Genomic DNA, 27,309 nt, shown 5'->3' with positions numbered 1-27,309 from the left:
AACACATCACTCTTACCAAAAAAAATATGTAAGTCATGAAAATCCTAGCCCTACTGATAACATATACAAATTTGCAAACCCAAAAAAAGTTACCCCCCGAAATGAAATTACAAATACGCCACTGAGTGGGCATCCCTCCCCTAAAGCAAAAAGCTTAATTCACACACTGGTAGAGTTGGATCCATGAGTATTACCATGCAAATTGTCCATAATGATGTTTGTGCACTTTATTTGACCCAATAAGAGCTTCAAGAATTAAAAGAAAACTCAAAACAAGCTGTTGCTAACTTCTGCACCAGCGTACGTAAAAATCCATTGCTTAAAGCATATAGGATGTAAGAGCAAAATTAATGAAAATAATCATGGACAATTTGCTTGGTAATACTCATGGCGTGATGCTGATCACATCACCCCCACTCATGACCGGATCAAGAAAGTGTGGGGCGATACCCCCACCCCACACCCCCTATACGCCTTCATGGTATGGTGCTAAGCACAGGGGAGCACTTTACCTTTTTACCTTTTGTAATACTCATGGCTCCCACTGTACAGAGGATTGCCAATCCTTTTTTTCTTTTTTTCTTGCATGTTGGTGATGGTAAAAGTTTCTTTCTCAGCAGAAAATAATGCAAACCAATCATCTTGTCATTAGGTGATGTATGGTCAGTGTAACATGTCTTATCATTGCTGTTTTCTGACTTTTCAGACCAGTGTCTGATACTATTGCTCGCAAGTAGCTCCCCAAATGTCCTCTCGATGTTAGTCAACAATGATTTTGTAGCCTGCCACTGGGAACCGTACATGGGACAGCTGATACAAAAAGCAAGAATGCAAAACCATTAATCAATGCAGGAACTCTGGCACTTGAATGCAGAGAAAAGTATGCAGTCCCCGCTGTAATAATGGATAGTGTACATGTTCAAAAATTGGTTTTGTATTTGAAATTGTACCATTCCTAAGTTCGAGTGATTAAGTTAAATAGAGTCCTAGCAATAATTGTAGGAATGATATTATGATTTAAACTCTGTAGTAGATTTGAGGAGTTTTATTTTCTGAAATTTAATAAAGGATTTATTTATTTATATTTTGCTTTAAATCAACCATGCATTGATGTCAATAAACTTGAAGCAGTTTGTTGTATATTTCGTACTGTACTGTCCTGATTTACCAATGACAGGACATTTGAAGCAGGAGGAGTGAAGATGGATAAACTGAAGGAGAAAGGCATCCATTTTGTGTCTGGGAAAGTGAGTCGTGAAGTGGTTAAGTCAGCTTCTTATCAGAGCATATATAATGATGTGCAGGTGAGTTCAGTGTAGAAGTTTTGTTAAACATGTACATAAAAAAATGGTTAATAATTTTCCAAAGTACTTGCATAAAGTTTATTTTATTGTTTGCATGTTCCGGGAATGAAAATTTCGTAGTGTTATTTTATTTAATTAAAGAAAATTGTTGATTTTTTCCAGTGGATTAAGTTTTTTATTTATTCACTTTTTATTAGTTTAATTCAAGTAAGACATAAGAAACTCGTGGATTTTATTTTTTAATGTAAATACTGCATTAAACTTTGGTTCTGATATTATATTGTAACCCTCTCATTTCTACATTATTTGTAGATTCACATATGTAAAAATAGGCGCCATTTATTTAAGACAGCAATGGCCAAATTGTAGTTTTGCAATGCGCCACTTTTTATTGTCGGAGTCGTCCTTAACGTAATTTCCCCTCCCATGGTTGCCAGAAGTGATAAAATTAAATATATGTTCATATAAAGTTTGTAGAGTTTGAGTTTAAAATTTTGGGTGATTCAGCACTTCGGCTATTTTGCACCCATCACGTTAAACGGCATCCAGCCTCTTACCATAACTAAAATAACATAACTGTAATGTCATATAAGTAACATATTAAAATATTCTGACTTAGGTTAAAAGCTGAGGTTGTAAAGGGGCACTCAGCATAAACAAGGACAACAAACACACACAGTCTTACAAAGATTATACTGGCCTTAGGTCCAGATGCCAGAGACTTGTTAGTCTGGAAAATGCAGTACAGGGTGTACTACGTGGAAGTGAGGTTGACTATTGGGTGTACTATGTATGTACATATAAAAGAAGAGAAGATTAATTTTATCTTTGAAAGCTGTGTTTCATGGTTACAGAGGCTTGCTTATATTGGCTTTTATTAACTTTTAGCGAATGAGAAATTTGTATATTGTAAAAAGATTTTTAAATTTAAAATTTCCACAAAAAATGTCTTTTTTAAAAAAAGTCACCTCTTTTTTCAAATGCCCCCTTGCAAAAAGAACACACCTCAGTGGCATATTCTCCCATGTTACACCATGTAAATAAAAGTAAACCTGGTGTACTGCTGGTAAAGCCAACTTATGTATATAGAAATTGCCAGAAACTTTGAAGTTGTCAGCCTTCTGTTGTTTTACTTATATTTAATTTATACAGGGTGTTTCCAGGCTGATGATACAAACTTTCAGGAATGATGGGGAACGGCACATGTATCAAATAGAGAAAAAAATAACCCTGGCCCAGAAACGACTTAGTCGAAAGTTATAAGCAAAAATCGGTGTATGAATATATAATACTTTTATTACCTGCACAAGTTTCACAAGCCGCTACATTCACAACAGTTGTTCAAAATGGCGTCCCCCAGCTTCGCTGCAGGTATGACATCGTCGCACAAAGTTCTGGCTTACCCATTGGAACAACCCCAGGGTCGTTCGAACAATGTCTCAGGCATCGAAAATTCTTGCCAGGAGACCTTTTTCAGTCTCGTACACAACACTTTTCACATTACCCCACAAGTAGAAATCAAGTGGGGTCAGATCAGGTGACCAAGCTGGTCACTTAACAGGACCCCCTCTTGATTCAGCATGCTTACGTTGAAATCAAATCAAATCAAAACAAAAAATGAGCAGATTCGAACCCAAGATGAACATTTTGATGTGTGTGAATGAGAAAAATTGTTTTTTATCTTTTTAGTGTGTTAATTACTGAAATACTAGAAGTGAAAATGTAATGGAATTTGTATGTTATAGTAGTAATTGTATTTTGTCTGTTTTATTGTAGTAGATTTTGCGGGTTAAGTGGTAGAGCAGCCACAGGCTGAACTTCGCCCATGAATAAAGAAATTCTAATTCTATCCACCTTTCACGGAACATCTGACGCAAGTGTTCACGAACAGTATGTTCAAAGTGATCTGGGGCTCCATCATGTTGGAAAGACATATGTTGATGAAGATCAAGTGGGATATGTTCCAACAATGTGGGGAGTATGTCTCGTAGAAACACAAGGTACACTGGGGAGGAAGGAAGAAGATACGGGCCTATTAGGTAATCATTGACTATGCCCACCCACAGGTTCACATCAAATCTGTATTGATGGCTCGTCACAACTGCAGCGTGGGGATTATGACAGGCCCATACATGATTGTTGCGAGTATTCAGTACTCCATCTCTGGTGAAACAGGCTTCAACCGAGGAAAGAACATACACAGGAAAGTTAGGATCGACCATACAGCGTTGGAGTAACCATTGGCTGAACTCGACGCGAGATCCGAAGTCAGCAGGAGTGAAAGCATGCACTTTCTGATGATGGTAAGGGTGTAGCTGCTGTTCCGTATTATTTTCCACACAGGATTGTGCATGACACCCGTTTCACTTGCAACTGAACAGGTGCTGATTGATGGCTTCTCATCCATACGTGCAATCACTGCTTCTTCCAATTCGGGAGTCCGTACATATCGTTGTCCTCCTCGGTTCTGGTATTGCGGTTCCACATGCCCTGTTTCCTTTAACAGTCTTGGAAACATGGTGTTTGTCGGATGTCTCCTACATGGGCTCGATACAACATTTCGGCCTCCCTACTGTTTCCGTTTGCTTGTCCGTACACAAAAATCATGTCTGCAAAGTCTGCCCACTACCATGTACTCCATTTCACTACAGGTGATCGACTGTTACTCTTCAACTTGTAAACACAGACTGCAGTTGACCGACCTTCACATCGGGATTGACCATGTCTGAGACGTACACATCACGCCATTTGCAGTGCAATAGTGGAGTTTCCTGTCCCCACCCCTCATGATTGTGTACGAGACACCTGTAGTAGACTGAAGAGGATCTCCTGGCAAGAATTCTCACTGCCTGTGACATTGTTCGAACGACCCTGGGGTTGTTCCAACAGGTATGCCAGAACTTCGTGTGACGATGTCATGCCTGCAGCGAAGCTGGGAGACGCCACTTTGAACAACTGTAGTGACTGTAGCAATTGTGAAACTTGTGCAGGTAATAAAAGTGTTACATATTCATACACCGATTTTCGCTTATAACTTTTGACTAAGTCGTTTCCGGACCAGTGTTCCTTACCTTAAATTGATACATGTGCCCTTCTCCATCATCCCTGAAAGTTTGTATCATCAGCCCGGAAACACCCTGTATATCATACATATATGCAATATATAAGAATTGTTGTGGTAAACCAGGCCTAATTTTCAGAATAGATCACTGAATCACCCATGCTCATGATGGGACTATAAGCTTGGACCTTCAGTTTTGAGATCAAAAGTCAACCCTCAAGGTGACTCATTGAAAAATAGGTGGCAAAACTGTTGAAGACATGGATTTTTTTGTCTTCTTATCCTCATCTATTTCATCAATTCAGTCATCTTTATCATTACAGTGTATTAGAAGATCAACATTAGATTTTTCGGTCGAGTCGCCCACGGAACAGCGATTAGCGTGGCGGAAAGTAAGATCGCATCTGCTGGCAAACAGAATGCAGTATCTGCGTAACTGGAGCCACTAAGTATGTAATGAAAGAAGCTCGTACAATTACATTGCCAGTTACAATTAAAATGAGCAGGTACCTTGTTACATGAGGTGTTGGAAGTTATGTCCTGCATCCTCACATTTCCAGCATTTTTAATGGAATTTTTACTAACACATATCAGTTCCTCTTCGAAATTGCTTCAATTTCCCTCCTGATATTTTCTTCCAATTCTTCTAATGTGTGGTTTCAGGTTTGAAAATTTTGTACCTCACCACGCAGATGTCATGAAAATGTCTGTTTCTTGTGCAATGCGCTGGATGGATATTTGATTGTATTTCAACGTTTCTTCTCATTAAGCACATGCTGTTTTACCCCTTGCTTCTTATCAAGAACATACCCTGATTAACTAAATTTGTTCACGAGTATCCGAACACTGTGTGTGGAACAGGAACATCTGGGAATTCTGCTGCAACACGTATTTTATTAAAGATGTAAGAGTCGTGCATAAAAACACTTCACAAACATGTACAACTGGACACCAGCTATCTAGATAATACGGCACTGACACGCCCAATGGCAAGTTAGCATACAGCTGTGGGTCTAAATGCTGGCAGATGCAATCTTTCTTCCCGCCGAGCTATCCGCTGTTCCATGGGCAACTCGACAGAAGAGGGCACTGTATTTTCAATATTGGTACAATTGTATTTGTTCTAAAAGTAAAAAAAAAAAGAAAGTAAGATATTTATGTATTTGCAATTTTTTTTCAGATAGTGGCATCCTCACCTGAAGTTTCGAAGGCCGATTTTCCTGGATCTATGTCAAAATCTGTGAAAGAAAGAGGTATTATAAATCGGTTAAGGAATACAGTTTTTCACTGGCTTAGATCTAATAGCAACTTCACAAGTGTTAATGGTGTCCCTGTCAAAGAAGAACTTGCTTATCTAAGGAAAGCTCAGGTAAAACTGATTCATACTTCTCAGTTGTGATTACCATGGGCGTCACCAGATTTTTTTAGGGGCGGGGGTTGCATCAGGCAATCAACAATTAATTATTACTATTGCCAAGATTATGATTGTTATTAAAAATAATAACTATTATAAAGTAGAAAAATAAACCAATTTTATTTAAAGTTTTTTAACATTATTAATATTATTGATATTCTTGGAGTGACCTCCACTCGATCCTCAACTGTTTTTTCATTACTTTCTTTTACATTTCATAAAATGAGTGTTCTAAAATGCATAGTTGTTCTATTTTACTACTAACTTTTACACACAAAAGTTAGTGGAAATTTTTTGTGAATTTGAAAACTATGGAACCAATTGACATTTCCACTCAATTTTTTTTACAACAATTTTAAAAACAACACCCTGGAGAAATGACCCTGTAAGTTCTCGCGTTTCTCTGCCTTCAGTTTATGGCAAAAAGGAGACTTCCAAAGTTGCGCTGATAACACACCCCACCATGTTAATACGTCACTACTTAGAGAGAGCTAGTTTGTCGTCTGCTTCGAGCATCCAGTTTACTGCGGTAGCCTACGTTGAGCGAACATGTGCAGCAGTTTTACAAATCTGTACAGATTTAAATACTTGAAGAAGGAGCGATAGTGGAAAGGAAACTGCTTTGTAATGATCATTCTTCTATGAAATATCCCTGCTGTTCACGTGCAAGATAAATGAAGGTTCTGCTGCGTGCATGTTTTCAGGTCATGCGAAAAATATTGCTTGTAAAATTGGTTGTTGACCAAACTTTCGAAAATATATTTTAAACTTATATTTATCGTAATTTACCGTAACCTATGTAGTGCAAAATAAGAATTCTCACATTCTTCACTTTATTTATAAAGCCTATTTAACTTTCTTTTCCGTAAAGCAATTTCAGTTTGTGTTTCATTTCTGTTGCACAAATGATGATGAAATATTTTTGTGCAGATAAGAGAAAATACACTGAGAAGATTACATCACTTCCACAGTGCATATCAATACTTAGTTTATGTATAATTATTACAAGGAAATAATGTGTATAACCATGAGCGTATTTAAAGCGGGGTTCAACAGGTCCAACCCCCTCTTTTTTTTGGTTCAGTAAAATTACCAGATTACTGGTTGTATCCGCTTGTTGATAAAAAATTCTTCGGACTTAATTTCATTCTCTTAAATTAGAGACGTATAGGACGGGATACAGGTGGGAAGGAAATTACGTAATTCAACTCCTGATAGTTTCGGAATTTCTGCGATAAGAAACTGCATTAAGACTGTCAAATCAGTTATTTTTTCCCCCTCGAGTCATCGTAAAGAATTTTTTTTTATATATAAATTGAGTGACACAAGGTTCATGTTGATGCAGGTGTGACTTACTCACGTAGTATAAATTATCAGTACAATATAAAAAAAATTTTTATAAAATACTTAAAAGTACTTACATTGTGGATAAAAATGTTCAAAAGGTGGGACACAACAAGGGAAAAAATCTGCTTCCAGGTCACCTTGACCATGGTTAACGCATCTCGCGAGATAATAGATTTCGAGTTAGATATGAATAACCCAACAGAAGTAAAGGGGAGGGAAAGGAAGTAAGAGGGGAAATGCACCGCACCACACAACTTCCGACATTCCTTGAGAGGCCTCCTCAGTCTAGTGTACAGCGTCTATCGAGCCACTCTTGAAAAAGTGGTTTTTAACATGTTCCGAGTATAATTGTTTTAGTGTTTTTATGGATACACCCATCAGGATTTTAACATAATGGTAGGAATAATGCAATTTTACGCGTTCAGCAGCCTTAAGTCATTTTTTAACCTTTTTACCTATTTTTACCATACCTCTTGATCCCGCCTTGTCTGATGCAGCCAATGTCATAATTAAATTGGCGTAGTATGTCTACCTGATGAAGGGATTAGTTATATCCCGAACGAAGATGAACAGAAAAGTATATATACTAACTAGCGTGACTTTGTCGGGTCCAGCACCCCCTACCCCTCTGCTCCCCAACAAGCTTCCAGCCAGCAGTGTTCTGGATTTTCACTTACAAAATAAAGCAACCCTAATTATACCAAAAGTTGAACCCCCTCCCCTTACGTGAACTATATGTACACCCATGTGTATAACATTATATCTAATACTGAAATTGAACGATATTTTTTAAATTTTGTACTGCAAAAAATGCCACTTCATCTATTTACCCCGAACGCATTAATTGGTTGGTTCAGAACCTCGCCACTAAGGATCCTATCGAGACGAGACATGGCAGCCTTGGTCTCGTGCTCTTTGTGAGTTGTAAATGCCTGTCTCGTGTTAATTTGTACATGTCTCATTGACAGTCTCATCTCGGTTTATAAACATCCACCTCAATTTCGGAGGGCAATTCTCGTTCTTGTCTCAAGTCTCCAAAAATATTGAATTAACAACGTATGCAAAGGCTTATCGTACAAACTTTTACAGTGCTTAGAGATTATAAATATATATATTCGTTTGTTTGACTCCTTATTTCGATGCTACAAGGTCTCGAAAATTGGATATTATCCTGCTTATATATGCAAACCAAACCGAACATTCAGAATTACCACGAATGAACTGTTGTTGTAATTATTACACAAAATTCATGATTTATCTGAGGAAGTCACATATTCCAGGTTTGACTCTCGACCTGGGAGTTACTGTTTCCTTGTGAGTGACATTTCATTGAACTGGAAATTGTTACATGGGGGGGATGTTTGCTTGCTACTTTGGAGACAGTTAGGGGGATGGTTGGTGGTGTTGGTAGTGTGTGGGGTGGGGGTTCTGCTGCACCTCGACTTCGAATACTGCTTGTAGTCATTCATCCTCATTGTAGCGATTAGCCAAAAGTGGGAAGAAATGTGATGTTAGAGAAGATACATACTAAATTAACCATGTGTTTTCTTCGTTGTGGTTAAACAAAGCGACGGAAAAGTAGGATAAATACAAAAATTTGCAATATATATATTAACTGAAGAATACTGTCGTTTACTGCATGAAATTTTAAAGAAACTCCCCATACTTTTTTATACCGTATCACCTCTTATATAGCAGAAATTGGCTTGTAAACCAGAGTGTTCTAAACATATTATTATTTTAAAATTTGCGAAGAAAATATTATGATGAAAATAATTATAATTTCAGAAAAGGCATTCCTATAACAATAAGTTCTTGCCAGTCAGAACCAACCTATGTAATCGCAATGAACAAGGCTGTTCACGTGTTCAGCCATTGACTGTTAAAAAGTTTTACTTTGTCAGCCTAATGAGAAAACCCTCTACCGAGTGGCTGAATTATAGTAAATGCTGCTATACTTTTAGGACATAATTCATTTCCAAGAAATGGAGCACACATTTTTGCATTGGATGTTACAAGATACTAGTTCTACACAGTAACAAGTGACTTTGCTGTCGCTTTCACGGCTCATGCTAAGTTAACGGGACGAGCAGAAGCCCTGCCTGCATGCATATCTAAGTGATGATGTCAGAGGACCTCTAGTTTGTGCAGAGGACGTTTTCAAATCCGTGACGTAGGAGGTGAATTTCAGCTGTGTTTGAAGCTGTGTTTCTCCAGAACCAAAACAAATATTGCCAAGATATTTTGCACATCTCATGTTTGTGTCATTATCCGTAAAGTGAATTGATTTAAAACGTTTTTCATGTCAAAGTGGAAATGTCCATTATTCTTTGAATTAAGTGCTTGAATATGAATACACCAACCATATGGTTCCTGTATTTTACACAAATTATTTTGATCTATTATAGTTTTTACTTTTGTTATTCTGTTCCAATAACTAACTGAACCTTATTTCTGTTATTTCTCTTGTGGTCTACGGTTGTTACATGCAAAATAATCTAAAACAGTTATTTTTAGTGGTTATTATTTTATTTTATCTGTGACGTTTCGTTCTGGTATCTCAGAACTTTCTCAAGCTACACTAAGATATACATACAAAAACATAACCTCACAAGGCTAGTCACTCTACACATCTAAGGAATGAATGTGTCCTTATTTCCTCCTAGGTAAACTGGTTTTTCCTTGCAGGTGTTACAGCTGGCTGTTTCTCCCCATCCCCTCCATCCTGTAACCTACTCTTCTTGTCTTCCCTCCCCTCCTCCTTCTGGTGGCACTGACCTTCTTTTTCTCCTTTAACTCATCTGGCAAGTTAAAATGTTCCATTTTTGTGCATAAAATTGAAGGTGGCTCAGGAAACTTAACTAACTTACTTTCCACATGCTTTTTTATCAGTTGCATCCATTTCATACCAATTTCCCCTTCGTTTTTGTTTATTTTCTCTCCCCTGTTTATGCATATGTGCTTTGTCTCTGCTACTTTTCTCTCTATTTCATTTTCGTTCTTCTCCTTCATTTGTACTTTTTGATCTTGTGCCCATATGTCAACATATACTCACTCAATGCTGTTCCTCTTTAATGTCTCTCCTATGTTATTTAATTCTCTCATTGATGCTTCTCCAAGTCTCTCCTATGTATTTGCTTCTACATTCATATTCAGATAAAGTAAAATAATAACCACTAAAAATAACTGTGTTAGATTATTTTGCATCTATAAAAATTGTTAAACATTTTCATTGCAATACTAATGTGTTGTCATACTCAATGTCAACAACACATTATTTATCTTACAGCTACAGTGGGAGAAAAGGATTCAGAAATCATTGAATTCCATGTGCCTTGAGTTGGACCAGGTTCTCTCCAGACTGAGACCTACATCTGATAGGGAAGAGTTTCATGAGAAATGGGCCGAACTGAGCACATATGACATAGGTAAGATGCATTCTGTCTTTTAAGTTTTTGAATATCATATGTCATTTCTTAAATGTTCGCGTAACCACAGTAGCTAATTATTAAAGATAAAATACAGATCTTACTTACGTGTAACTTGCAAGGTTCTTGTTAGAACCAATGTTTTGGGTCCGTTGCCGAATCCTTCAGAATTTACCAATAAAATCACATTAACACTAGGACCACGCTGATTTCCTACTATAGTACGGCGGATATGTGTAAAATTGTGCATTTTAGTGATAAAAGCATGAAACTTCAAATGTAGTTTTATATCCACTTTAATATCATTTTAAAGATTGGAGACATTTAAAATACTCCGTTGGTCAGCAATGGCAGACATTTTCATAATGACGGCCGATTTATTAGTATATCTTTTGACACAAGCTGAAGATTTATCTCTGTTATTGGTCAAAGGAAAGGAAAACTTTCCAATACGGCCTACGAATGCATTCTAAATGCGTATTAATGACGAAAAATACATTGTTTGCCTATGTTTAAGGGGCACGTTTTTCATGATTGTGTATAATAGCATGTTGCTGTTCAAACAGCTTCAGTTTTGAAGTCTGAAGTGTAATCGTTAATTATCAACACTTTAGTTACTAATTATCATATTTCACGGATGTGTATAAATTCTAGGGGCAAAAACACAAAAGATTGTACCATTTACAGTCGGGCCAATATGCAGATATTTGCTGAATTGTGCATTTTTGTGATAAAAGCATAAAAATTGATCAATAAATTAGTAATATCATATCAAACGTTTTGAAGGTTGGTGGCACTGATAATACTCCATAGGGTATGAGGAAAAATTTTCAAAATGCCCATCATAGGGATCCTAAATACATCTTTTGGGCTACATTTTGATACTATTGTCACTTCTTTTATATTATCGTCACGGAAAATAGTGCTGGAGAGACTATGAAAGTAATTATTACATTATAGCAAAGACGTCTGATAACAGGTAAATGCTGATTGCCTAATTACAGGGTGATTCTTGAATATTGATACCCTATGATTTGCCTGCGTCATACGACAGTTATATCTGCATAGTTTAAATTTTAACAATCCATAAGAGGTTCTTTTACGCCACTTCCATTGAGGTTACTTCAGCGAAGGACCCTATAAAAAATTAATAACATTATAATCAAGCAGCAATATGAAACCTGCAGATTCTTGTCTTGATGTCATCGATATTTAATAACTTCTTTATAGTATCACAATGAGAGTAATAGATGGATGGCATCAACGCCTGGTGAGCTCTATAGTAATAGCATTAATTACATTTGCTTTGAATCATGTTGAAATCGAAGTCATTATATGTGTTTAACGTTTTATTATTGTACCTATCAGGGAGAAAAGGACTATAAACTTTGTGTTAAACATACGCTTTACATATTTCTAATATGTATATTTTCCATTTTCCTGGACTTCTGTCGCAGGAGGAGCCTAATCCACCCACAAACTTGATAGTCCGATAATCGAACAAGTGCGGCGTAAGAGACAGCACCTTACAGAAAAGCAGCGTGACACCGAGAGGAGAACATTAAAAGTGACGCAGAATGCAAATACTTGCAAATTGAATTGTTGAACTCTATCCCAAGTGGCTAGCAGCGGAATATCGTACTCATTCATTTAACATGTGAAGAGAACTTTTCGTGCACGTGAAGTCACAGCTTCTGCAGGCAACTTCAGCACAAATCCTATGACCTTCCTAGGTAAGATCAACAACAATGAAGATCCCAAGACCATTAAAGCGTAGAGTGAAAAACAAGGGAGAAGACTTCCCACTCTGCTTTTCGGGAGAACATCCTGCAATTAGAGTTAGGCGTTCTCACCTGGGATCGATCTTTCCAGGAAGGCAACTTGCCTCTGTACGTGGAGTCTTTGGTTAACTTTTGGATATTTCTTGCCCTCGATCACCATAATTAACCGCATGCAAGATAGATGAGCTTAAAAGAACAGAATCTAACAGTATTTGTTGAATTTCTTATAGTTGGATCACAAGCACAAGAACCTGCACAGAACCGTGTGTCGTGTGCACCGTACTTGTGCGTGTAGGGGAGGGGCAGAGTGAAGCAGGTTTCCCCGTAGGCCGAGCTGAAGGGATGGAGGGGAAGATGCGCGAAGGCTTCTGGCAGAAGGTTATTTTGGTTGTGGTCGCTTTATGAAGGAAATTTACTTATTTTAGTGCAAGAAACCTAGAAGCTTTACTTGACAAGGGTCAGGAGCAAAACAGTGTGTTAGTTAAGGGGACTGGAGGAGTGATAGGACAGGGAACCCAGCACAATTACTTATACTCTGTCTCAAGTGTCTGTGGACCAAGCAAACAAAAATTAGTCCTCTTCGCAAGTAGTGACTCGTGAGGGGATGATATTACAGGGAGGGGACAACACGACTGCAGCTAGCAGCAGTTTGCAGCAGGACTACCCACTCTCTTCTTCCTTCTCTACCGTTACGTGTGGTGTTTCTCCCCCAACTCCTTAGACATAGAATAGGTGGATGGTTACTGGAACAGAAATACCGTGGGTCGTCGAAGAATTCCTCGCTGCAATCAAGATACTTGAACTGAAGAGACTGAGAAGAATCTGCACCACGAAAATTAATCCAGCAAACAACATCTTTTGTGAAGCATGTCAAATCCTGTCATGTCACCTGCATGTCACCTACGAGAGGACTTGGAAACCCGACACACGAATAGTGGCAGATACAGCTGTTACTCAGTCCGCAAGAGACATCCAGGAACTTGGATGGAATAAATGCAGCAATTTCTTCCAAGAGTATCTAATACATCGAACAGTGTGGTTCGATAGTTTACTTAAGAAAACCATCTTCTCCTCTTCAGTTGTCCTCCTGTGAGAATGAAATTGCTCGAAAAGGGACAGTTTCGTCCCCGTAAAACATGATAGAAACTTGATCTCGGTTATGTATATTGCTTGCCAAGTGACAAATGGCCACCTTTGTCTGTAAATGGATGCAGGTTGGGAGCTAAGTCTGATTTGTTGCCATGTCTAGGAATTGCTAGAATAAATTTACTTACCACCCTGAAATACTAGTAGATATGCTTGTCATAGATGATGCGGCAGTAATTAACTTTGCTTGCATCTGACACATCACAGTTCAAGCCAGTTCTACTAGTGGACGTGGTTTTAGACATGTATGGCACCACAAGCCGCACAACAGCAAAAAAGGAAAGACAGTTTAAAGGGGTGTAAGCGAGCAAAGGATTGTTCTCCGAAATTTGCTTCAGTTTCTTTGTGGGGATGAGAAAAAGAATGAAATTTTCTTTAAACTTCAGTCTCCTCGAATCATTGTATCTACCTGCGCAGATTAAGGGAAGGCCACTGGGGACACAAACACAGACTGACTTTTACTGACAGCAAGGATCAGCAGACACTCTAATATTCCTGCACGCATTAAATGGCGTTGTCTGCATATTCTAGAAAGGTGCACTACGAACGATGGACACAGTTGTGATCGTCCTTGCCATCACTTTCGCTTAGAAGCTTGGATGCGAACGTTTGATGGTGGCAAGCGGAACTAGCAAATATTTCGGATACCTGGATGCCACGGAAAAGGACGGACCTAGGGGTGAGGCAAAGTGAAGTAATACCTCAAGTCACTTTTAGCAGCATTGCCCACGAGATGGAACTTTCATCTTTCTCGTCTATTGACCAACACTAAGCTTCGCGGGGATGGAAAAGCGTTCGACATGGGTGGCCTGGAACACCTTTGAAGAACTGATACCTATGTTCCAGTTCTTTCTAAGGGCACCACCTGCTGAGAATTCTTTCTATGTTCAAAAGGGCTCTCCCTACATTGTAGCTCAGTACGATCCGTGGAGACCCGAGAGGAATGTAAACGACACCCAAAGAGTTAAAAAGGAAAGGAAATTGAACATATTTCCTCTACAAGAGATGCTCTGCACTAACATCATATTCGAGTGGCCTACCAGGCTGGCCAGGTATGGGGTTGAGCCCTGGAAAATTCTCCAGAACTACCCACGCTTGTTAAAGATGTTGAATGGAAGCCGAAATGGCTAACACTACCACCAGAGAGGGAGGCATGGATGGAAATTTTGAAGTGTGGCTATGTGGATAAAAGTACAAGTGATTTTCCAGCAAGGACCCGATCCATTCGACCTTAGTTGTGAGCTCTGTAGGCTGAGCTTTATGGAGTTTAAGAGCAAGTATCATAAAGTGAACGTTTGCATTTTTGATTCCTTGATGCAAGTTGTCCTCCTAATCTTTCAAGCTTCACAAGAGATCAATTCTATCATTTTCCTACTGATTCCTTCCGTGTACTCAACTATGCAGATGCGATGGCTGTGACACAGAAGTCACTCTTTGAGGATGTCAATTATGATTTTGTGATGTTACTAAGAACATTTATTGATTGTATTGATATTTTTTCAGGTACTGATTATAATCAATATTTTGAAAATTAGAACAATTTGATTAATGGATAACATTTAATACTCTTTTTGAATTGCAAGAGATTCTTTCTTTCAAGTAGCATTAAATGGTTCGTTCCTTGTTTGTGTTTTTGGTCCCTAGAATTTATGCAACCCATATATCCACATCTGTGAAATATGATAATTAGTAACTAAAGTGTTGATAATCAAACAATTACACTTCAGACTTTGAAACTGTAGCTGTTTAAACAGCAACATGCTTTTATACACAATCATGAACAATCATTAAACATAGGCAAACAATGTATTTTTAGTCATTAATATGCATTTATAATGCTTTCGTAGGCCTTATTGGAAAGTTTTCCTTTCCTTTGACCAATAACAGAGATAAATCTTCAAACAGGACCAATAAAAGTTAATTTACACCGCTTGTGTCAAAGGATATACTAATAAATAGGCTGCCATTTTGAAAACGTCCGCCATTGCTGACCAACGGGGTATTTTAAATGCCTCCAGTCTTTAAAATGATATTAAGGTGGATATTAAACTACATTTGAAGTTTCATGCTTTTATCACAAAAATACACAATTCAGCTAAATATCGGCACATATCGGCCTGACTGCTACCAACTAGAACTAACCTGTCATTTTGACAGGTACAGTTTTCCTTACAATATTTTTCACTGCTTTTATACTGAGCATGAAGCAGCTACTGTGTTTCTTTATTTCTTTTATTTTCACATCATTATAACCATTTGTTACAAATTCTGCCTCCTAGAATGGCTAATAGAGGGGCATATAAGGAACAAATAGCCTGCTCAGAAGGACTGTGTTATTCATATTTAGTTAAATCATGGAAGCTGTGGAGTAAACTTAACATTGTCAAAATTATTATACAAATAAATCAGGTCAGGTTCGATACCCAGTGGAGGCACATAGTGGTTCGGATCCCACTTTAAACTGTGGGTCCAGTCCCGATTAGCATTGCTGTGCATAGAGTGGATTTAAAACACCAAATCAATCAATCAACATAATGATATGTATATTATGTATGTATTTATAGGTGAATTTTATTTATTTATTTATTTATAGTGTATTTTTATTTGTTTTTGAGTTTTTGTGCTTGTAGACCTTTTTTCCTGACCATTTAGATTACGTATGCTTTTTTCATTGGTTGGAACTTTTGAAAAATATAATTTACTTATTCTATCACAAAAATAGAAATACACGAAAACTCACTTGGAAAGGAGGAAACATCAATCTGCTGACACTCACCTACACTGCCTACAAAAAGTTTAAGACCACCATGAAAAACGGCCAAAAAATCAGTATGGAGTGTTGTATGGAACCAAGAGTTCCTGTCCAAGAAAACGTGATGATGATACATATGGAAAATTCAATGTAGTCTAGTTTGAACCTCGCAAGACGCGAAACCAATTTTTTTCCGAATGTGTAGCATTTGGTTGGAAAAATGGAAAGTGACAAAAACGTTGCTGAAGCTGGCAACATTGCAGCTGTGTGCGTGAAACTGGTCAGTACGGTAGCCAGGATTACGCGAATCCTTATCAGTGGCTCAGGGTCAGTTGCTGTTCATGCAGGCGACATTGCGACCCATTATTGTGTGTGAGGTGTACAAGGTAAGTGGAGCTGTGTGAAATGGCCCGTCATCGTGGGGAACAGGCGATTTCGGTTGAAAAGCGTGCTGTGATATGTGCACTGAAAAATGAAAGTTATTTGGAACGCGAAATAGCAAGAAAACTGAATATTTCCAAGACTTGCGTTCATTGTGCATTGGACAGATACCGTAAAACCAACAGTCATGCTGAAATGCACGTAGTGGAAGAGCTCGTGTAACGTCTGCAGCTGACGATAGATATATTGCAGTAACTAGCAAACGGAACAGGCACCTAACAGCACCAGTCATCGCTGCTTCCCTGAATAACAGCAGAGTGATGCCTGTCTCTGTGTCAACGGTGAAGAATAGGTTGCGTGAAGAAGGGCTGCAAGGCAGAGTAGCTGCTAGAAATCCATTTTTACGACGTGTGAACAAGACTAAACGATTAGCCTGGGCTAAAATGCACCAAGGCTGGACTGTGGATAACTGGAAACGGGTACTCTGGACCGACGAATCCAAATATGAATTATTTGGCAGCAAGAGGCGAACCTTTGTGCGTCGAAAGGTCGGCGAGAGAATGTAAGAAGAGGGTCTTGTTCCCACAGTAAAACATGGGGGTGGAAGTGTAATGGTGTGGGGATGTTTTGCTGGAAACCAGATGGGGGACCTTCATAAAATTCAGGGAACCTTGGTAAAAGAAGGGTATCTTCAGATATTGGTGCACCATGCCATCCCCTCTGATCGTCGTCTTGTTGATAATGGGTTTATTTTTCAACAAGATAATGATACCAAACATACATCCAAATTGTGCACGCGGTATTTGGAACGCAAGGCAACAGAAGAGGTATTAGTTCTCATGACGTGGCCACCACAGTCTGCTGATCTTTCACCAATTGAACTGCTATGGGACCAAATCGATAGGGACATCAGGAAGAAGTTACCCAGCAACACTCAACAGCTATGGGAATTCATCAACGATGCCGGGCGTAACATTCAACCATCCTATCTGGAAAAACTATTGGAGCACATGCCACGTGTTTGCGCTGCTGTCATTAAGGCCCATGGCGGACATATTGATGAAAGCAAAATATGAGGTGACATTAGTACGTATAGTGGATGTACCTATGTTTGTATATTGCAAAGCACATTCTTAAATCTGTTTCTTGTACATTAATTACGAAATACATTCATTTCTACTGATTTTTGGCACTTTTTCCTGGTGGTCTTAAACTTTTTGTCGGTAGTGTATATTGTCATCATCTTGCACATCTTCGTCTGAAGAAGAATTTGCAGACACATTTGTAGGTGGTACATAATCAACAACTATTCCGGCATTGTCATTATCTGCTCCAAGCTCATCATCTTTTTTGGGCCTCCCCGATGGTGCACTGGTAGAGTCGTTGCCTTGTAATCAAGGGGTCCCAGGTTCGATACCCGGTGGAGGCACAAGTGGTTCGGATCCCACTTTAAACTGTAGGTCCAGTCCCGATTAGCCTCATTGTGCATAAAGTGGACTTAAAACATCAAATCAATGAAGCTCATCATCTTCATAAATATTGTCCGCTCCCTCAGATTCGACGTCTGACAAGTCACTGAGATAATGAGGTTCATCACAATCCAGTAAACCACGTTTGGGCCACATATTGAACACTGAACTGAGCCAAATACAGTAAGCAAATAGAGGTAACCAATGTTTTACTCTAGATAATTCATTGATCGACCTGAACTAACATTCAACTTGAAAATACATCAGTTAGATAAACAACAATGAGCAAAGATGAACTTGCACTTTGAATCCGCTCGCTATTGCTTACGGTTGTATCTGCCTTAAGACTGTACCTGTCAAAATGACGGGTGACTGTACTTATAGTAGTAATGAAAGTAGATTGATTTAAATCAGGTGATTTAATTTATAGAATAATGTACATAAGGATTTTTTAGATTTCAGAATCACTTTTGGAGAAAGTACATTAACCTTTAAAGTCCTCTGGCGCTTATGCAGCTTTTACCTCTGTCCCAGGCCATTTAAATGAGTTTTGTAAGGTTTAGCAAAAATCGTTATAGCTTCCTTCCTATGGCAGATAATTTAGTGAAACAAGAAATAACGGCTGGGGGTTCATCGTGCTGACCTAACATCACCAGATTGGATGATCTTCCACCTCAACAGGTGGGAGTGAGGTTGGTAGGAAGGCCCTGGCCTTGAAAGGCTTTTGCACCATGGGTTATTATGAAGGTTGCTGAAAAAGTTTCTGCAAACTACCACCAACAGTGGCACTAGTTTTCCGCTATTATAAAAATTGGAAGAATAGACCTTTTTTATGTTTAAATTTTCTTTGATTGTTCGTTGAAGCCTATTCGTTTCTTTTTCACAGCAGTTTGAAGAAGTAGTTTCATGTGAGAAATGGAAATTTCTCGTGAGCACTTTCGGACAATGATTTTTTATGATTTCAAATTTAGTTTAACACCAAAACAATGCATCGAGCGACTTCATTTGGCTTTTGGGGATGAAGCACCATCCAATAGGACTGTGTACAATTGGTTTTCCGAAATCCAGCGTGGTCGCACATTTCCACATTTCTCAGTGATGAATTTCGTGAAGGTTGTCCATCTGTTGTTGCCAGTAATGTTGATGCTGTGCGTGAAATGATTGAGAGAGATCGGCATGTGACATACCGTGAGATTCAGGCATCCTTGAACATTGACATGAAAGCAATACATACGATTTTGCATGGTCATCTGAATGTATGGAAACTTTCAAGCTGTTGGATCCCACACAACTTGACCAAAGCTCAAAAACAGATTGGTGTAAAGAAATGCTCAAAAAATTCAACCGAGGCAAGTCAAATTTGGTATACTACATCGTTACAGGGGATGAAACTTGGATCTATTCATACGAACCCAAAACTAAACAGCAATCCACTGTTTGGGTGTTTCAAAGTGAGCTGAAACCAACAAAAGTTGTTAGTTCGAGGAGTGCTGTCAAGCAAATGATTGCTTGTTTCTTCGGTTATACCGGATATTTGGCAACAATAGCGTTAGAAGATTGAGGGACTGTAAATGCTGAGTGGTATACAACAATTTGTTTGCCAGAGGTCATCAATGAATTGCTTAAAACAAACCCAAATCGTCACATTATTCTTCACCACGACAACGCCAGTTTCCACTCAGCACACCAAACTCTTAATTTTTTGTCCAGTAAAAATGTCGAATTAATGACTCATTGTCCGTACTCACCTAATTTATCACCTAATGACTTCTTTTTCTTCCCGCACATGAAAAATAAGATGCGTGGTGAGCGATTTGTGTCGCCTGAAGCAGCTGTTGACACATTCCAAACAGCGGTTTCTGAGGTATCAACTTCAGCTTCAGAGTAGAAAAAATGCTTTCAAAATTGGTTGTATGTAAAAGTGTATCGATCTTAAGGGTGAATACTTTGAAAAACAATAAAGCCATTCCCAGAATTTCACGTCTTTTTTCATATTGATTGCAGAAACTTTTCCAGCAGTCCTCGTATTATATTATGAACTTTATTGTAATGAAGACATTTTCAAGAACTTTGAACATCTTTTTGTACTCTAAAGAGAAACTCTCAACAATGTACCAAACATAGCAATGTAAAATTATGGCAAACATAACTCTGCTTCAAAGAGAAAACTAGACTTTAAAAAGATGTGCAGCAGGAAAGTTATGATTTTCATGGAATTTTTTTATTACATGTGTACAAACAATTATCCAAGTCGCATTATTTCACAATTTACTATCCCTAAAAGGTGTTATGCCATGTTATTCACATAAAACTATTTTCCTAGCTCAGATCAATATTTTTCAACGTTATCGTGAGTGCAACATAATCTTACTTATTGGTTGTGTTTGTATTGCATTCTTGTGGGTATCTATGTATTCATAATTTTTTGTTGTTTTGTTTTTAGATTTGAGCCAGTATCGACCTGTATATGCACCAAAGGATTTTCTGGAAGTTCTGTTATGTTTGAGAAGTCCTAACTTTTTCCCTGGAGTGTAAGTGATTTAGACAATCTTCCCCTTTTCTCATGTAGATTCACATGCATCTTTGCAATGCATGACTGGATAGTATTTAACAAATGACTAACTATTTTCATGTTTGTTTAATTTCATGTTGTTAACTGAAACTAACAATATGCCTTACATCTGTCTTTCTATTTTTAGTCCAGAAGGTGACTGGGAATTTTGCATGCTGCCTATAAAAGTAAAAGCATTTAATGAACTTGTAAGTATCTTCAGATTCTTTACAAAATGTCTCATATTTTTAAATTTAGTTGATGGACTAATGTTAATTGCATGCTTTGTTGTAATTGTCTCATCTCTCCTTTGTCTAAGTAACGTACAGGAAGTGAAAATTCAGCCAATGTCTTGAAATCAAAAACAATTATGTTTATCAATTTTTGACTTGGACTTTTATTTTGTAAAGTACAGTATTTTGCCAGTATCTGTAAATGTAACTGCAACGCAATAATGGAGTTTGAAGGTTGGAGAAAAAAATAACAACTTGGGAGCAAAACTCCCCCCACCACCTTTTATCGTAATAAGCCATAACTATCTACGTATTCTTCTCTTCACCTTTCCATTTCTAACTATCATCTTTCTATTTTCCTTGTATTTTTTAGACCTACCTGATAGCATAGTCGTAACGTAGTCACCTTATGATGAAGGTGTCCTAGGTTCGATAACTATTGGTTGTTCCGATCCCACTTTAAACTGTAGATCCAATCCTGATTAACCTATTTGTGCATAACCTTACCTTACCATCTGGCTCTACAGCACCTGGTGGGTCTTGGCCTCTTCCACGACATGCCTCCAGTCTCCTCTATTTTGTATTCTTCTCTCCCATTCTCTTATTTCCATTTTCTTCAGGTCCTGGATGACTTCATCCCTCCATCTTGATTTTGGTCTCCCCTTTCTCCTCTTTAAATACATTCTTTCTTTCCCTTTCTCCTCTTTAAATACATTCTTTCTTTCATTATGTTCTTTGGCAATCTTTCCTTTCCCATTCTTTTGACGTGCCCCATCCATCTGATTCTTTGTGATTTTATGAATCTAACTATATTTTGTCCATCGAGTATTCCATCTATTTCTTCATTATTTCTGATTTTCCATTCATCATTCGTCCTTAGAGGTCCATAGATTTTCCTGATTATTCTTCTTTCAAGAACTCTCAGGTGGTTTTCATCTTCCTTTGAGAGAGTCCGCACTTCAGAGCTGTACGTATTAACTGGTCTGACTAAAAGGTAAAAAAAAAAAGGTAAAGTGTTCCCCCGTGCATAGCACCACGCCATGAAGGCGTATAGGGGGCGTGGGGGTAACGCCCCACACTTTCTTGATCCAGTCGTGAGTGGGGTGATGTGATCAGCATCATGCCCCTGACCGCCTTTACTCCCCAGGGTTTCCCCCAGGTACCCATGTTATTCGACGCTGGGTGGACGCCGGGGACGCTTCCATCGTTAGAAAAGTTCCCGGATTTGAACCGGCCAGGGATCGAACCCGGGACCTTTAGCATGGTAGCCAGATGCATTACCAACTGAGCCACTGGTCTCATTAACGTTTTATATATTTCATTTTAGTTCTATCGATTAGCTAGCTCTTGAATAACTATCGATTGACGTAGTATGCTTTGTTGCCTGCTTGTATTCTGTCTAAAATTGTTTTGCTTATTTGATTGTTGTTATCATTCCCAGGTATTTAAAGCTTTGAACTGTTTGTATTTCTGTATCCTCTATTTGTATGCTGTGTATTTGTCTATATCTGCTTTTAGGAGATACAATCATACATTTTGTCTTTTTGGTGTTGACCTATACTCCTACTTTCTCTGTTTATTTTTGCAGTTCTTGAAATACTTCTTTCATTGAATTTTTTGTCCTTGCTATGATTGTTACATCATCTGCATAGGCACAGATTTGACTAGTCTTGGTAAATATAGTCTTCCTTTTGTTAATTGTACTAATGGCTCTGTGAAGTGCAATGTTGAAAAGGGTAGTTGACAGCCCATCTTCCTGTTTTACTCTGCTGTTGATGTCCAAAAGGAGTGCTTATCTCATTCCTAACTTTAACTTTTGCTATTGTATGCTCAGTGATAATTTTTATTAGTCTCACTACTTTATCTGGGTAGTTTAATTGTATCATGATCTGCAGTAATTATTTTCTTCTTACATTGTCAAAGGCCTGTTTGAAATCTACAAAAAGCATGTAGAGGGTTACATCATGTGCATAGTGCTTTTCTATTATCTGTCTTGTTACGAATAGTTGATCTGTTGTACTTCTATTTGATCTAAATCCACCCTGATATTCATCCAGTATCCTCTGTGTGTAGTTCTTTATTCTCTGTTTAAGATTCCTGATAGTATTTTGTATGTTACATTCAGTAATGTTATGCCTCTGTAATTTGATCTTTCCAATATGTCTCCTTTTTTATGTATAGGACATATGATACCTATTCTTCACTCTGCAAGCATTTTCTCCTCATTTCATCTACAATGTCATCACTTCCAGGGGACTTGTTGGATGTTAACTTTTTGATCATCTTCTCTTTTTCCTCTTTCCCATGTGCTCCTATCTTAATTTTTGTATTTTTGTTCGTCTCCTTGTACGTATGTCTCTATTGGTATCTCTTTTGCTTCTTCTATGTTAAATTGTTCATTAAAGTATTCTACCCACCTGCTGATCACTTCATTTTCTTCTGTTATTATTTCGCCTTTTTTTATTTCTGCATCCTATTTGTCTCGGTTGGTATCCTTTCGTCATTTTGTTAATGGCAGCATAGTTTTCTGGTTTCATTCTGTTTATTCAAGTGTTCAATTTCTACTAACTTACCCTGTATCCTCTGTTCCTTCTTTCTCTTGCATATTTTATTTGCTTGTCTTCTCAGATCTCTGTATTTTTCATAGGTATTCCTGGTTTCCCTTTGTAAAATTTTTTTCTGTTGCTGCATTTTTCTTCTTTATTGCATTTCTTCACTCATCATCATCATTTCTTCTGGCCTTTTGCTCTCCTATTATTTCTAGGGTTGTTTCGGTTAATATATCTGTTACTTTTCCCCATTTATCCTCAATTGATTCTTCTCCTTGTATCATTGCTCTTCTTTCAAGTAACATCTTCACAATACTTTCTTGATACTTTCTTTTAATCTCTTTATCTTTAAATTTATCTGAATTCCATTTCTTCCTTATATCTCCTTTCCCCTTGTACATTTTATTAAACTTCTCTCTAATTTTTTTCCTTTTACACGAAAATGATCTGAGTCTCAGTTTGGGCCTCTACAGCTTCTGACATCTAGTATTTATGAGAAGTGCCTTGCATTTATCAAAAATGGTCAGTTTGATTAACTGTATTGTCAGGTGACTTCCATGTACCTAAGTGTATGTTCTTATGTGGGTGGAATATGCTTTTTATCACCATTTTATTTCTTGTAGCGAACTGACTAAGGAGCATCCCATTCTCATTGCTTTCTTCATGTAGTGTGTGCTTTCCAGCTATCCCTTCATAAAATTTTATTTTCCTACTTTAGCATTAAAGTCTCCCATCACTACTAACATATCATATTTTGGTACTCTATCTACAGTTTCTTCTAATAGATCATAAAATTGATCTTTCTCATTATTTTCTTTCTCGTTCGTTGGGACATGAATCGTTATCATGGTAATGTAAAAAAAAAGGTAAAGTGCTCCCCTGTGCATAGCACCATGCCATGAAAGTGTATAGGGGGTGTGGGGGTAACGCCTCGCACTTTCTTGATCCGGTCATGAGTGGGGGTGATGTGATCAGCATCATGCCCCTGACCACCTTTACCCCCCAGGGTTTCCCCCAGGTACCCATGTCATTCGACGCTGGGTGGCTGCCGGAGCCGCTTCCAACGTTAGAAAAGTTCCCGGATTTGAACCGGCCGGGGATCGAACCCGGGACCTTTAGCATGGTAGTCAGATGCGTTACAGACTGAATGGTAATGTTTCTGAACATACAAGGGTCGTTCAAGGTTGACCGGGATTTTCGTACGTAAGAAATCGATGAATAGCCGGATAATGATGAAACGTGCGGGTGACGTAATGTATTCCTTCGCAAGTAACTAGCGCCCGGCATGACGTATTTCGTGCATGCGCAGCAGTTGCAGCGAACATGATGGCAAGCAGTGTGTCTGTGGCTGTGGAGCAGCGGTGTGTGATCAAATTTCTCGTGAAGGAGAAAGTGAAACCAGCTGAGATTTTCAGACGATTGCAAGCACAGTATGGTGAACAAACGATGTCGCGGACAAGAGTGTACGAATGGTATGAGCAGTTTCGCGAAGGACGGGAGCTGGTGACAAATGAAGCGCATGGACACATTCGCCCGACTGCAGTCACACCAGTGAATATCGCACGTGTTGAGCAAATTATTCTTGAGAACCGGCAAGTAACAGTGAGGGATGTTGCTGCCGAGGCGAATATCAGTGTCGGGAGTGTTGAGACAATCATTCACGACCACTTACGCTTCCGCAAAATCTGTGCAAGGTGGGTTCCCCGCCAGCTGACATTCGATCAGAGGTGGACACGCAGGATGGTCTGTGAACAGCTTCTGAATCGGTTTCGAGCAGAAGGTGATGAATTGTTGCAATCCATCATCACGTGTGATGAAACATGGTTGCACAATTCAACCCCAGAGACCAAAAGATGCTGCATGGAGTGGCGGCATAAAGGTTCCCCCCCCCCCCCAAGAAAAGCAAAACGCAGCCGTCCGCTGGAAAGATCATGGCAAGTGTCTTCTGGGACATGAAGGGCGTTATCCATGTGGATTTTCTGGACAAAGGGAGGCTGATTAATGCCCAGTATTATTCCACATTGTTGAGTGGTGCTGTACGAAAGTCCATTCGCAAGAAAAGACCTGGGATGTTGTCTGGAAATGTCATTCTTCTCCATGACAATGCCCGCCCTCACACGGCCAATGTGACAACAACAACTCTGGCCGACATGCGCTGGGAAGTTCTGCCCCATCCCCCCTACAGTCTGGATTTAGCCCCCAGTGATTATCATTTGTTTGCACCCCTTAAAGACCATCTGGGAGGGAAGAAATTCACGACAGACGAAGCACTGCGGAGCGATGTCCTCCAGTGGCTGCGACAACAACCAAGTTCTTTCTACGCCAAAGGAATTCGGGAGCTGCCAGAATGATGGCAACGGTGCCTCGGCGCGCACGGAGAATACTTTGAAAAACTGACATAGTTTGGTGTTTCTTCTGCTACCTATTTCCTCTGCAGAAATAAAAGTCCCGGTCAACCTTGAACGACCCTTGTATTTATTGGTTCAAACTGCAAAATGTTTCTTCTCATTTGTTTGGTTATTATGAATCCAGTTCCATATAACCTTACTTTGTCCCTTGTTCCACTGTATAACATTGTGTATTTGCAGTAGCGGCGATTAGGGGGTGCATTTGCCCTCCACTTTTTGCCACTTTTGCCCCCGCACTATGCTAAATCTTATGTACAAAGGGAAATTTACTGTATTTGCCCCCCCCCCCAGTTTTGGTTCCTTGCCCCCCCTGGTTTTGGAACAACCGCCACTGTGTATTTGGGTTTATCTATCCTTCCTCCTCCATGCCACCTTATCTCTTGGAGAGTGATTACATCTATTTTGTTATTTATTACTATGTCTGCTTCTTCCTGCTTTCTTCATAGTTCTTACATTCCATTTTGCTATAGTAATATAATTATCCTTTTTTTGTTTGCCAGGGTCGTTTTCTCTTGTTTCCATCCTTCATCCGAGGCTGTTGTTTCTGTAACTGCAGGTTCTTTTATGGGGTCTGGTAATGGGCCATACCCCCAACCCCCAACCTGGAGGGCCAGCTGATTTGTTTTCTGGGTTTTCTTTAGGGATGGGACCGATTAATTGGTACTCTTTCGGTATTGGCTGATATAGGCTTATTGGTGTATAGGTAAAATTACCGATTATTTTACCGATATGATATATCAATAAATATCTGATAACTTAGTGCAAAATTCTGTCATTTTGTTGTAATTTTTATGGCTAATCTCCATGCTCTAATTTCTAAAAAAATTAAATGTCTAAATATGCAACTTCTCTTTCACTGCAGTCACAATGAAACAAATTTATTAAGGATGTCAATGAACCTTTCAGGTTCTTCAAGGACCACTTCTAATTTTATATCGGATCGATAGAATATCGGTTATCGGTATCGGTAAATTTAATATCTGTACTTTATCGGTATCGGCCCATCCCTAGTTTTCTTCCCATAGGCCTTGTAGATCCCTCTACTAACTATAGGCCAGCAGTTCTGGTTTTGGTCCGCCCTGGGTATTTTGATTGCCCAGTACCCACTATATCTAGTGGGTGTTACCCTATCTGCCACCTGGGGAGGCACCCATTAGGAGACCAGTAACTCCATGTGGTTATCTGTGTATAAATTGGACTTAAAACTAAAAAAGTAACTGAATTCCAGTTTTGGCATGTACTTCCTGATTTACTCTTGCTTTCGCCACAACATGTGGCTTCTTCAAGAGTTAATAGTCAAAGTTTAAAACATTGGATGGTAAGTTGGTTTAAAAAGGTTAAAATTGAAGGTAAAAGACAATGAAGAGTTCCCTGTCACTGCTTCCTACTCCATCTCGGGCTTCAAACTTCAAACTTTGACTACCGCATCTTAACTCCTGAAGAAGCTACATGATGTGGTGAGATCTCTGCAGAATCTTCTTGTGA

The 27,309-nt window shown here is 38.7% G+C and overlaps 1 protein-coding gene across 4 annotated transcripts in view; it reads left to right on the top strand.

Moving 5' to 3' along the window:
* Positions 1-27,309, top strand: part of LOC145985997 (TBC1 domain family member 19) — a 79,032-nt gene that overhangs the window by 5,106 nt on the left and 46,617 nt on the right. For 3 of the 4 annotated variants that reach the window (XM_083120155.1, XM_083120156.1, XM_083120158.1), the window contains exons 2-6: positions 1,178-1,304; positions 5,546-5,734; positions 10,416-10,554; positions 20,527-20,614; positions 20,783-20,843. In XM_083120155.1, coding sequence (XP_082976281.1) covers positions 1,203-1,304; positions 5,546-5,734; positions 10,416-10,554; positions 20,527-20,614; positions 20,783-20,843 — 579 coding nt within the window. In that variant the 5' untranslated portion in view covers positions 1,178-1,202. Of the gene's footprint in view, positions 1-1,131; positions 1,305-5,545; positions 5,735-10,415; positions 10,555-20,526; positions 20,615-20,782; positions 20,844-27,309 lie in introns of all 4 variants that reach the window. The other variant, XM_083120157.1, reaches the window with a different exon arrangement.

Source organism: Lepisma saccharinum, chromosome 3 (assembly GCF_977018435.1).
Source record: "Lepisma saccharinum chromosome 3, izLepSacc3.1, whole genome shotgun sequence".
NCBI classification, from domain to species: domain Eukaryota; kingdom Metazoa; phylum Arthropoda; class Insecta; order Zygentoma; family Lepismatidae; genus Lepisma; species Lepisma saccharinum.
This window is presented reverse-complemented; position numbering and strand designations above follow the sequence as displayed.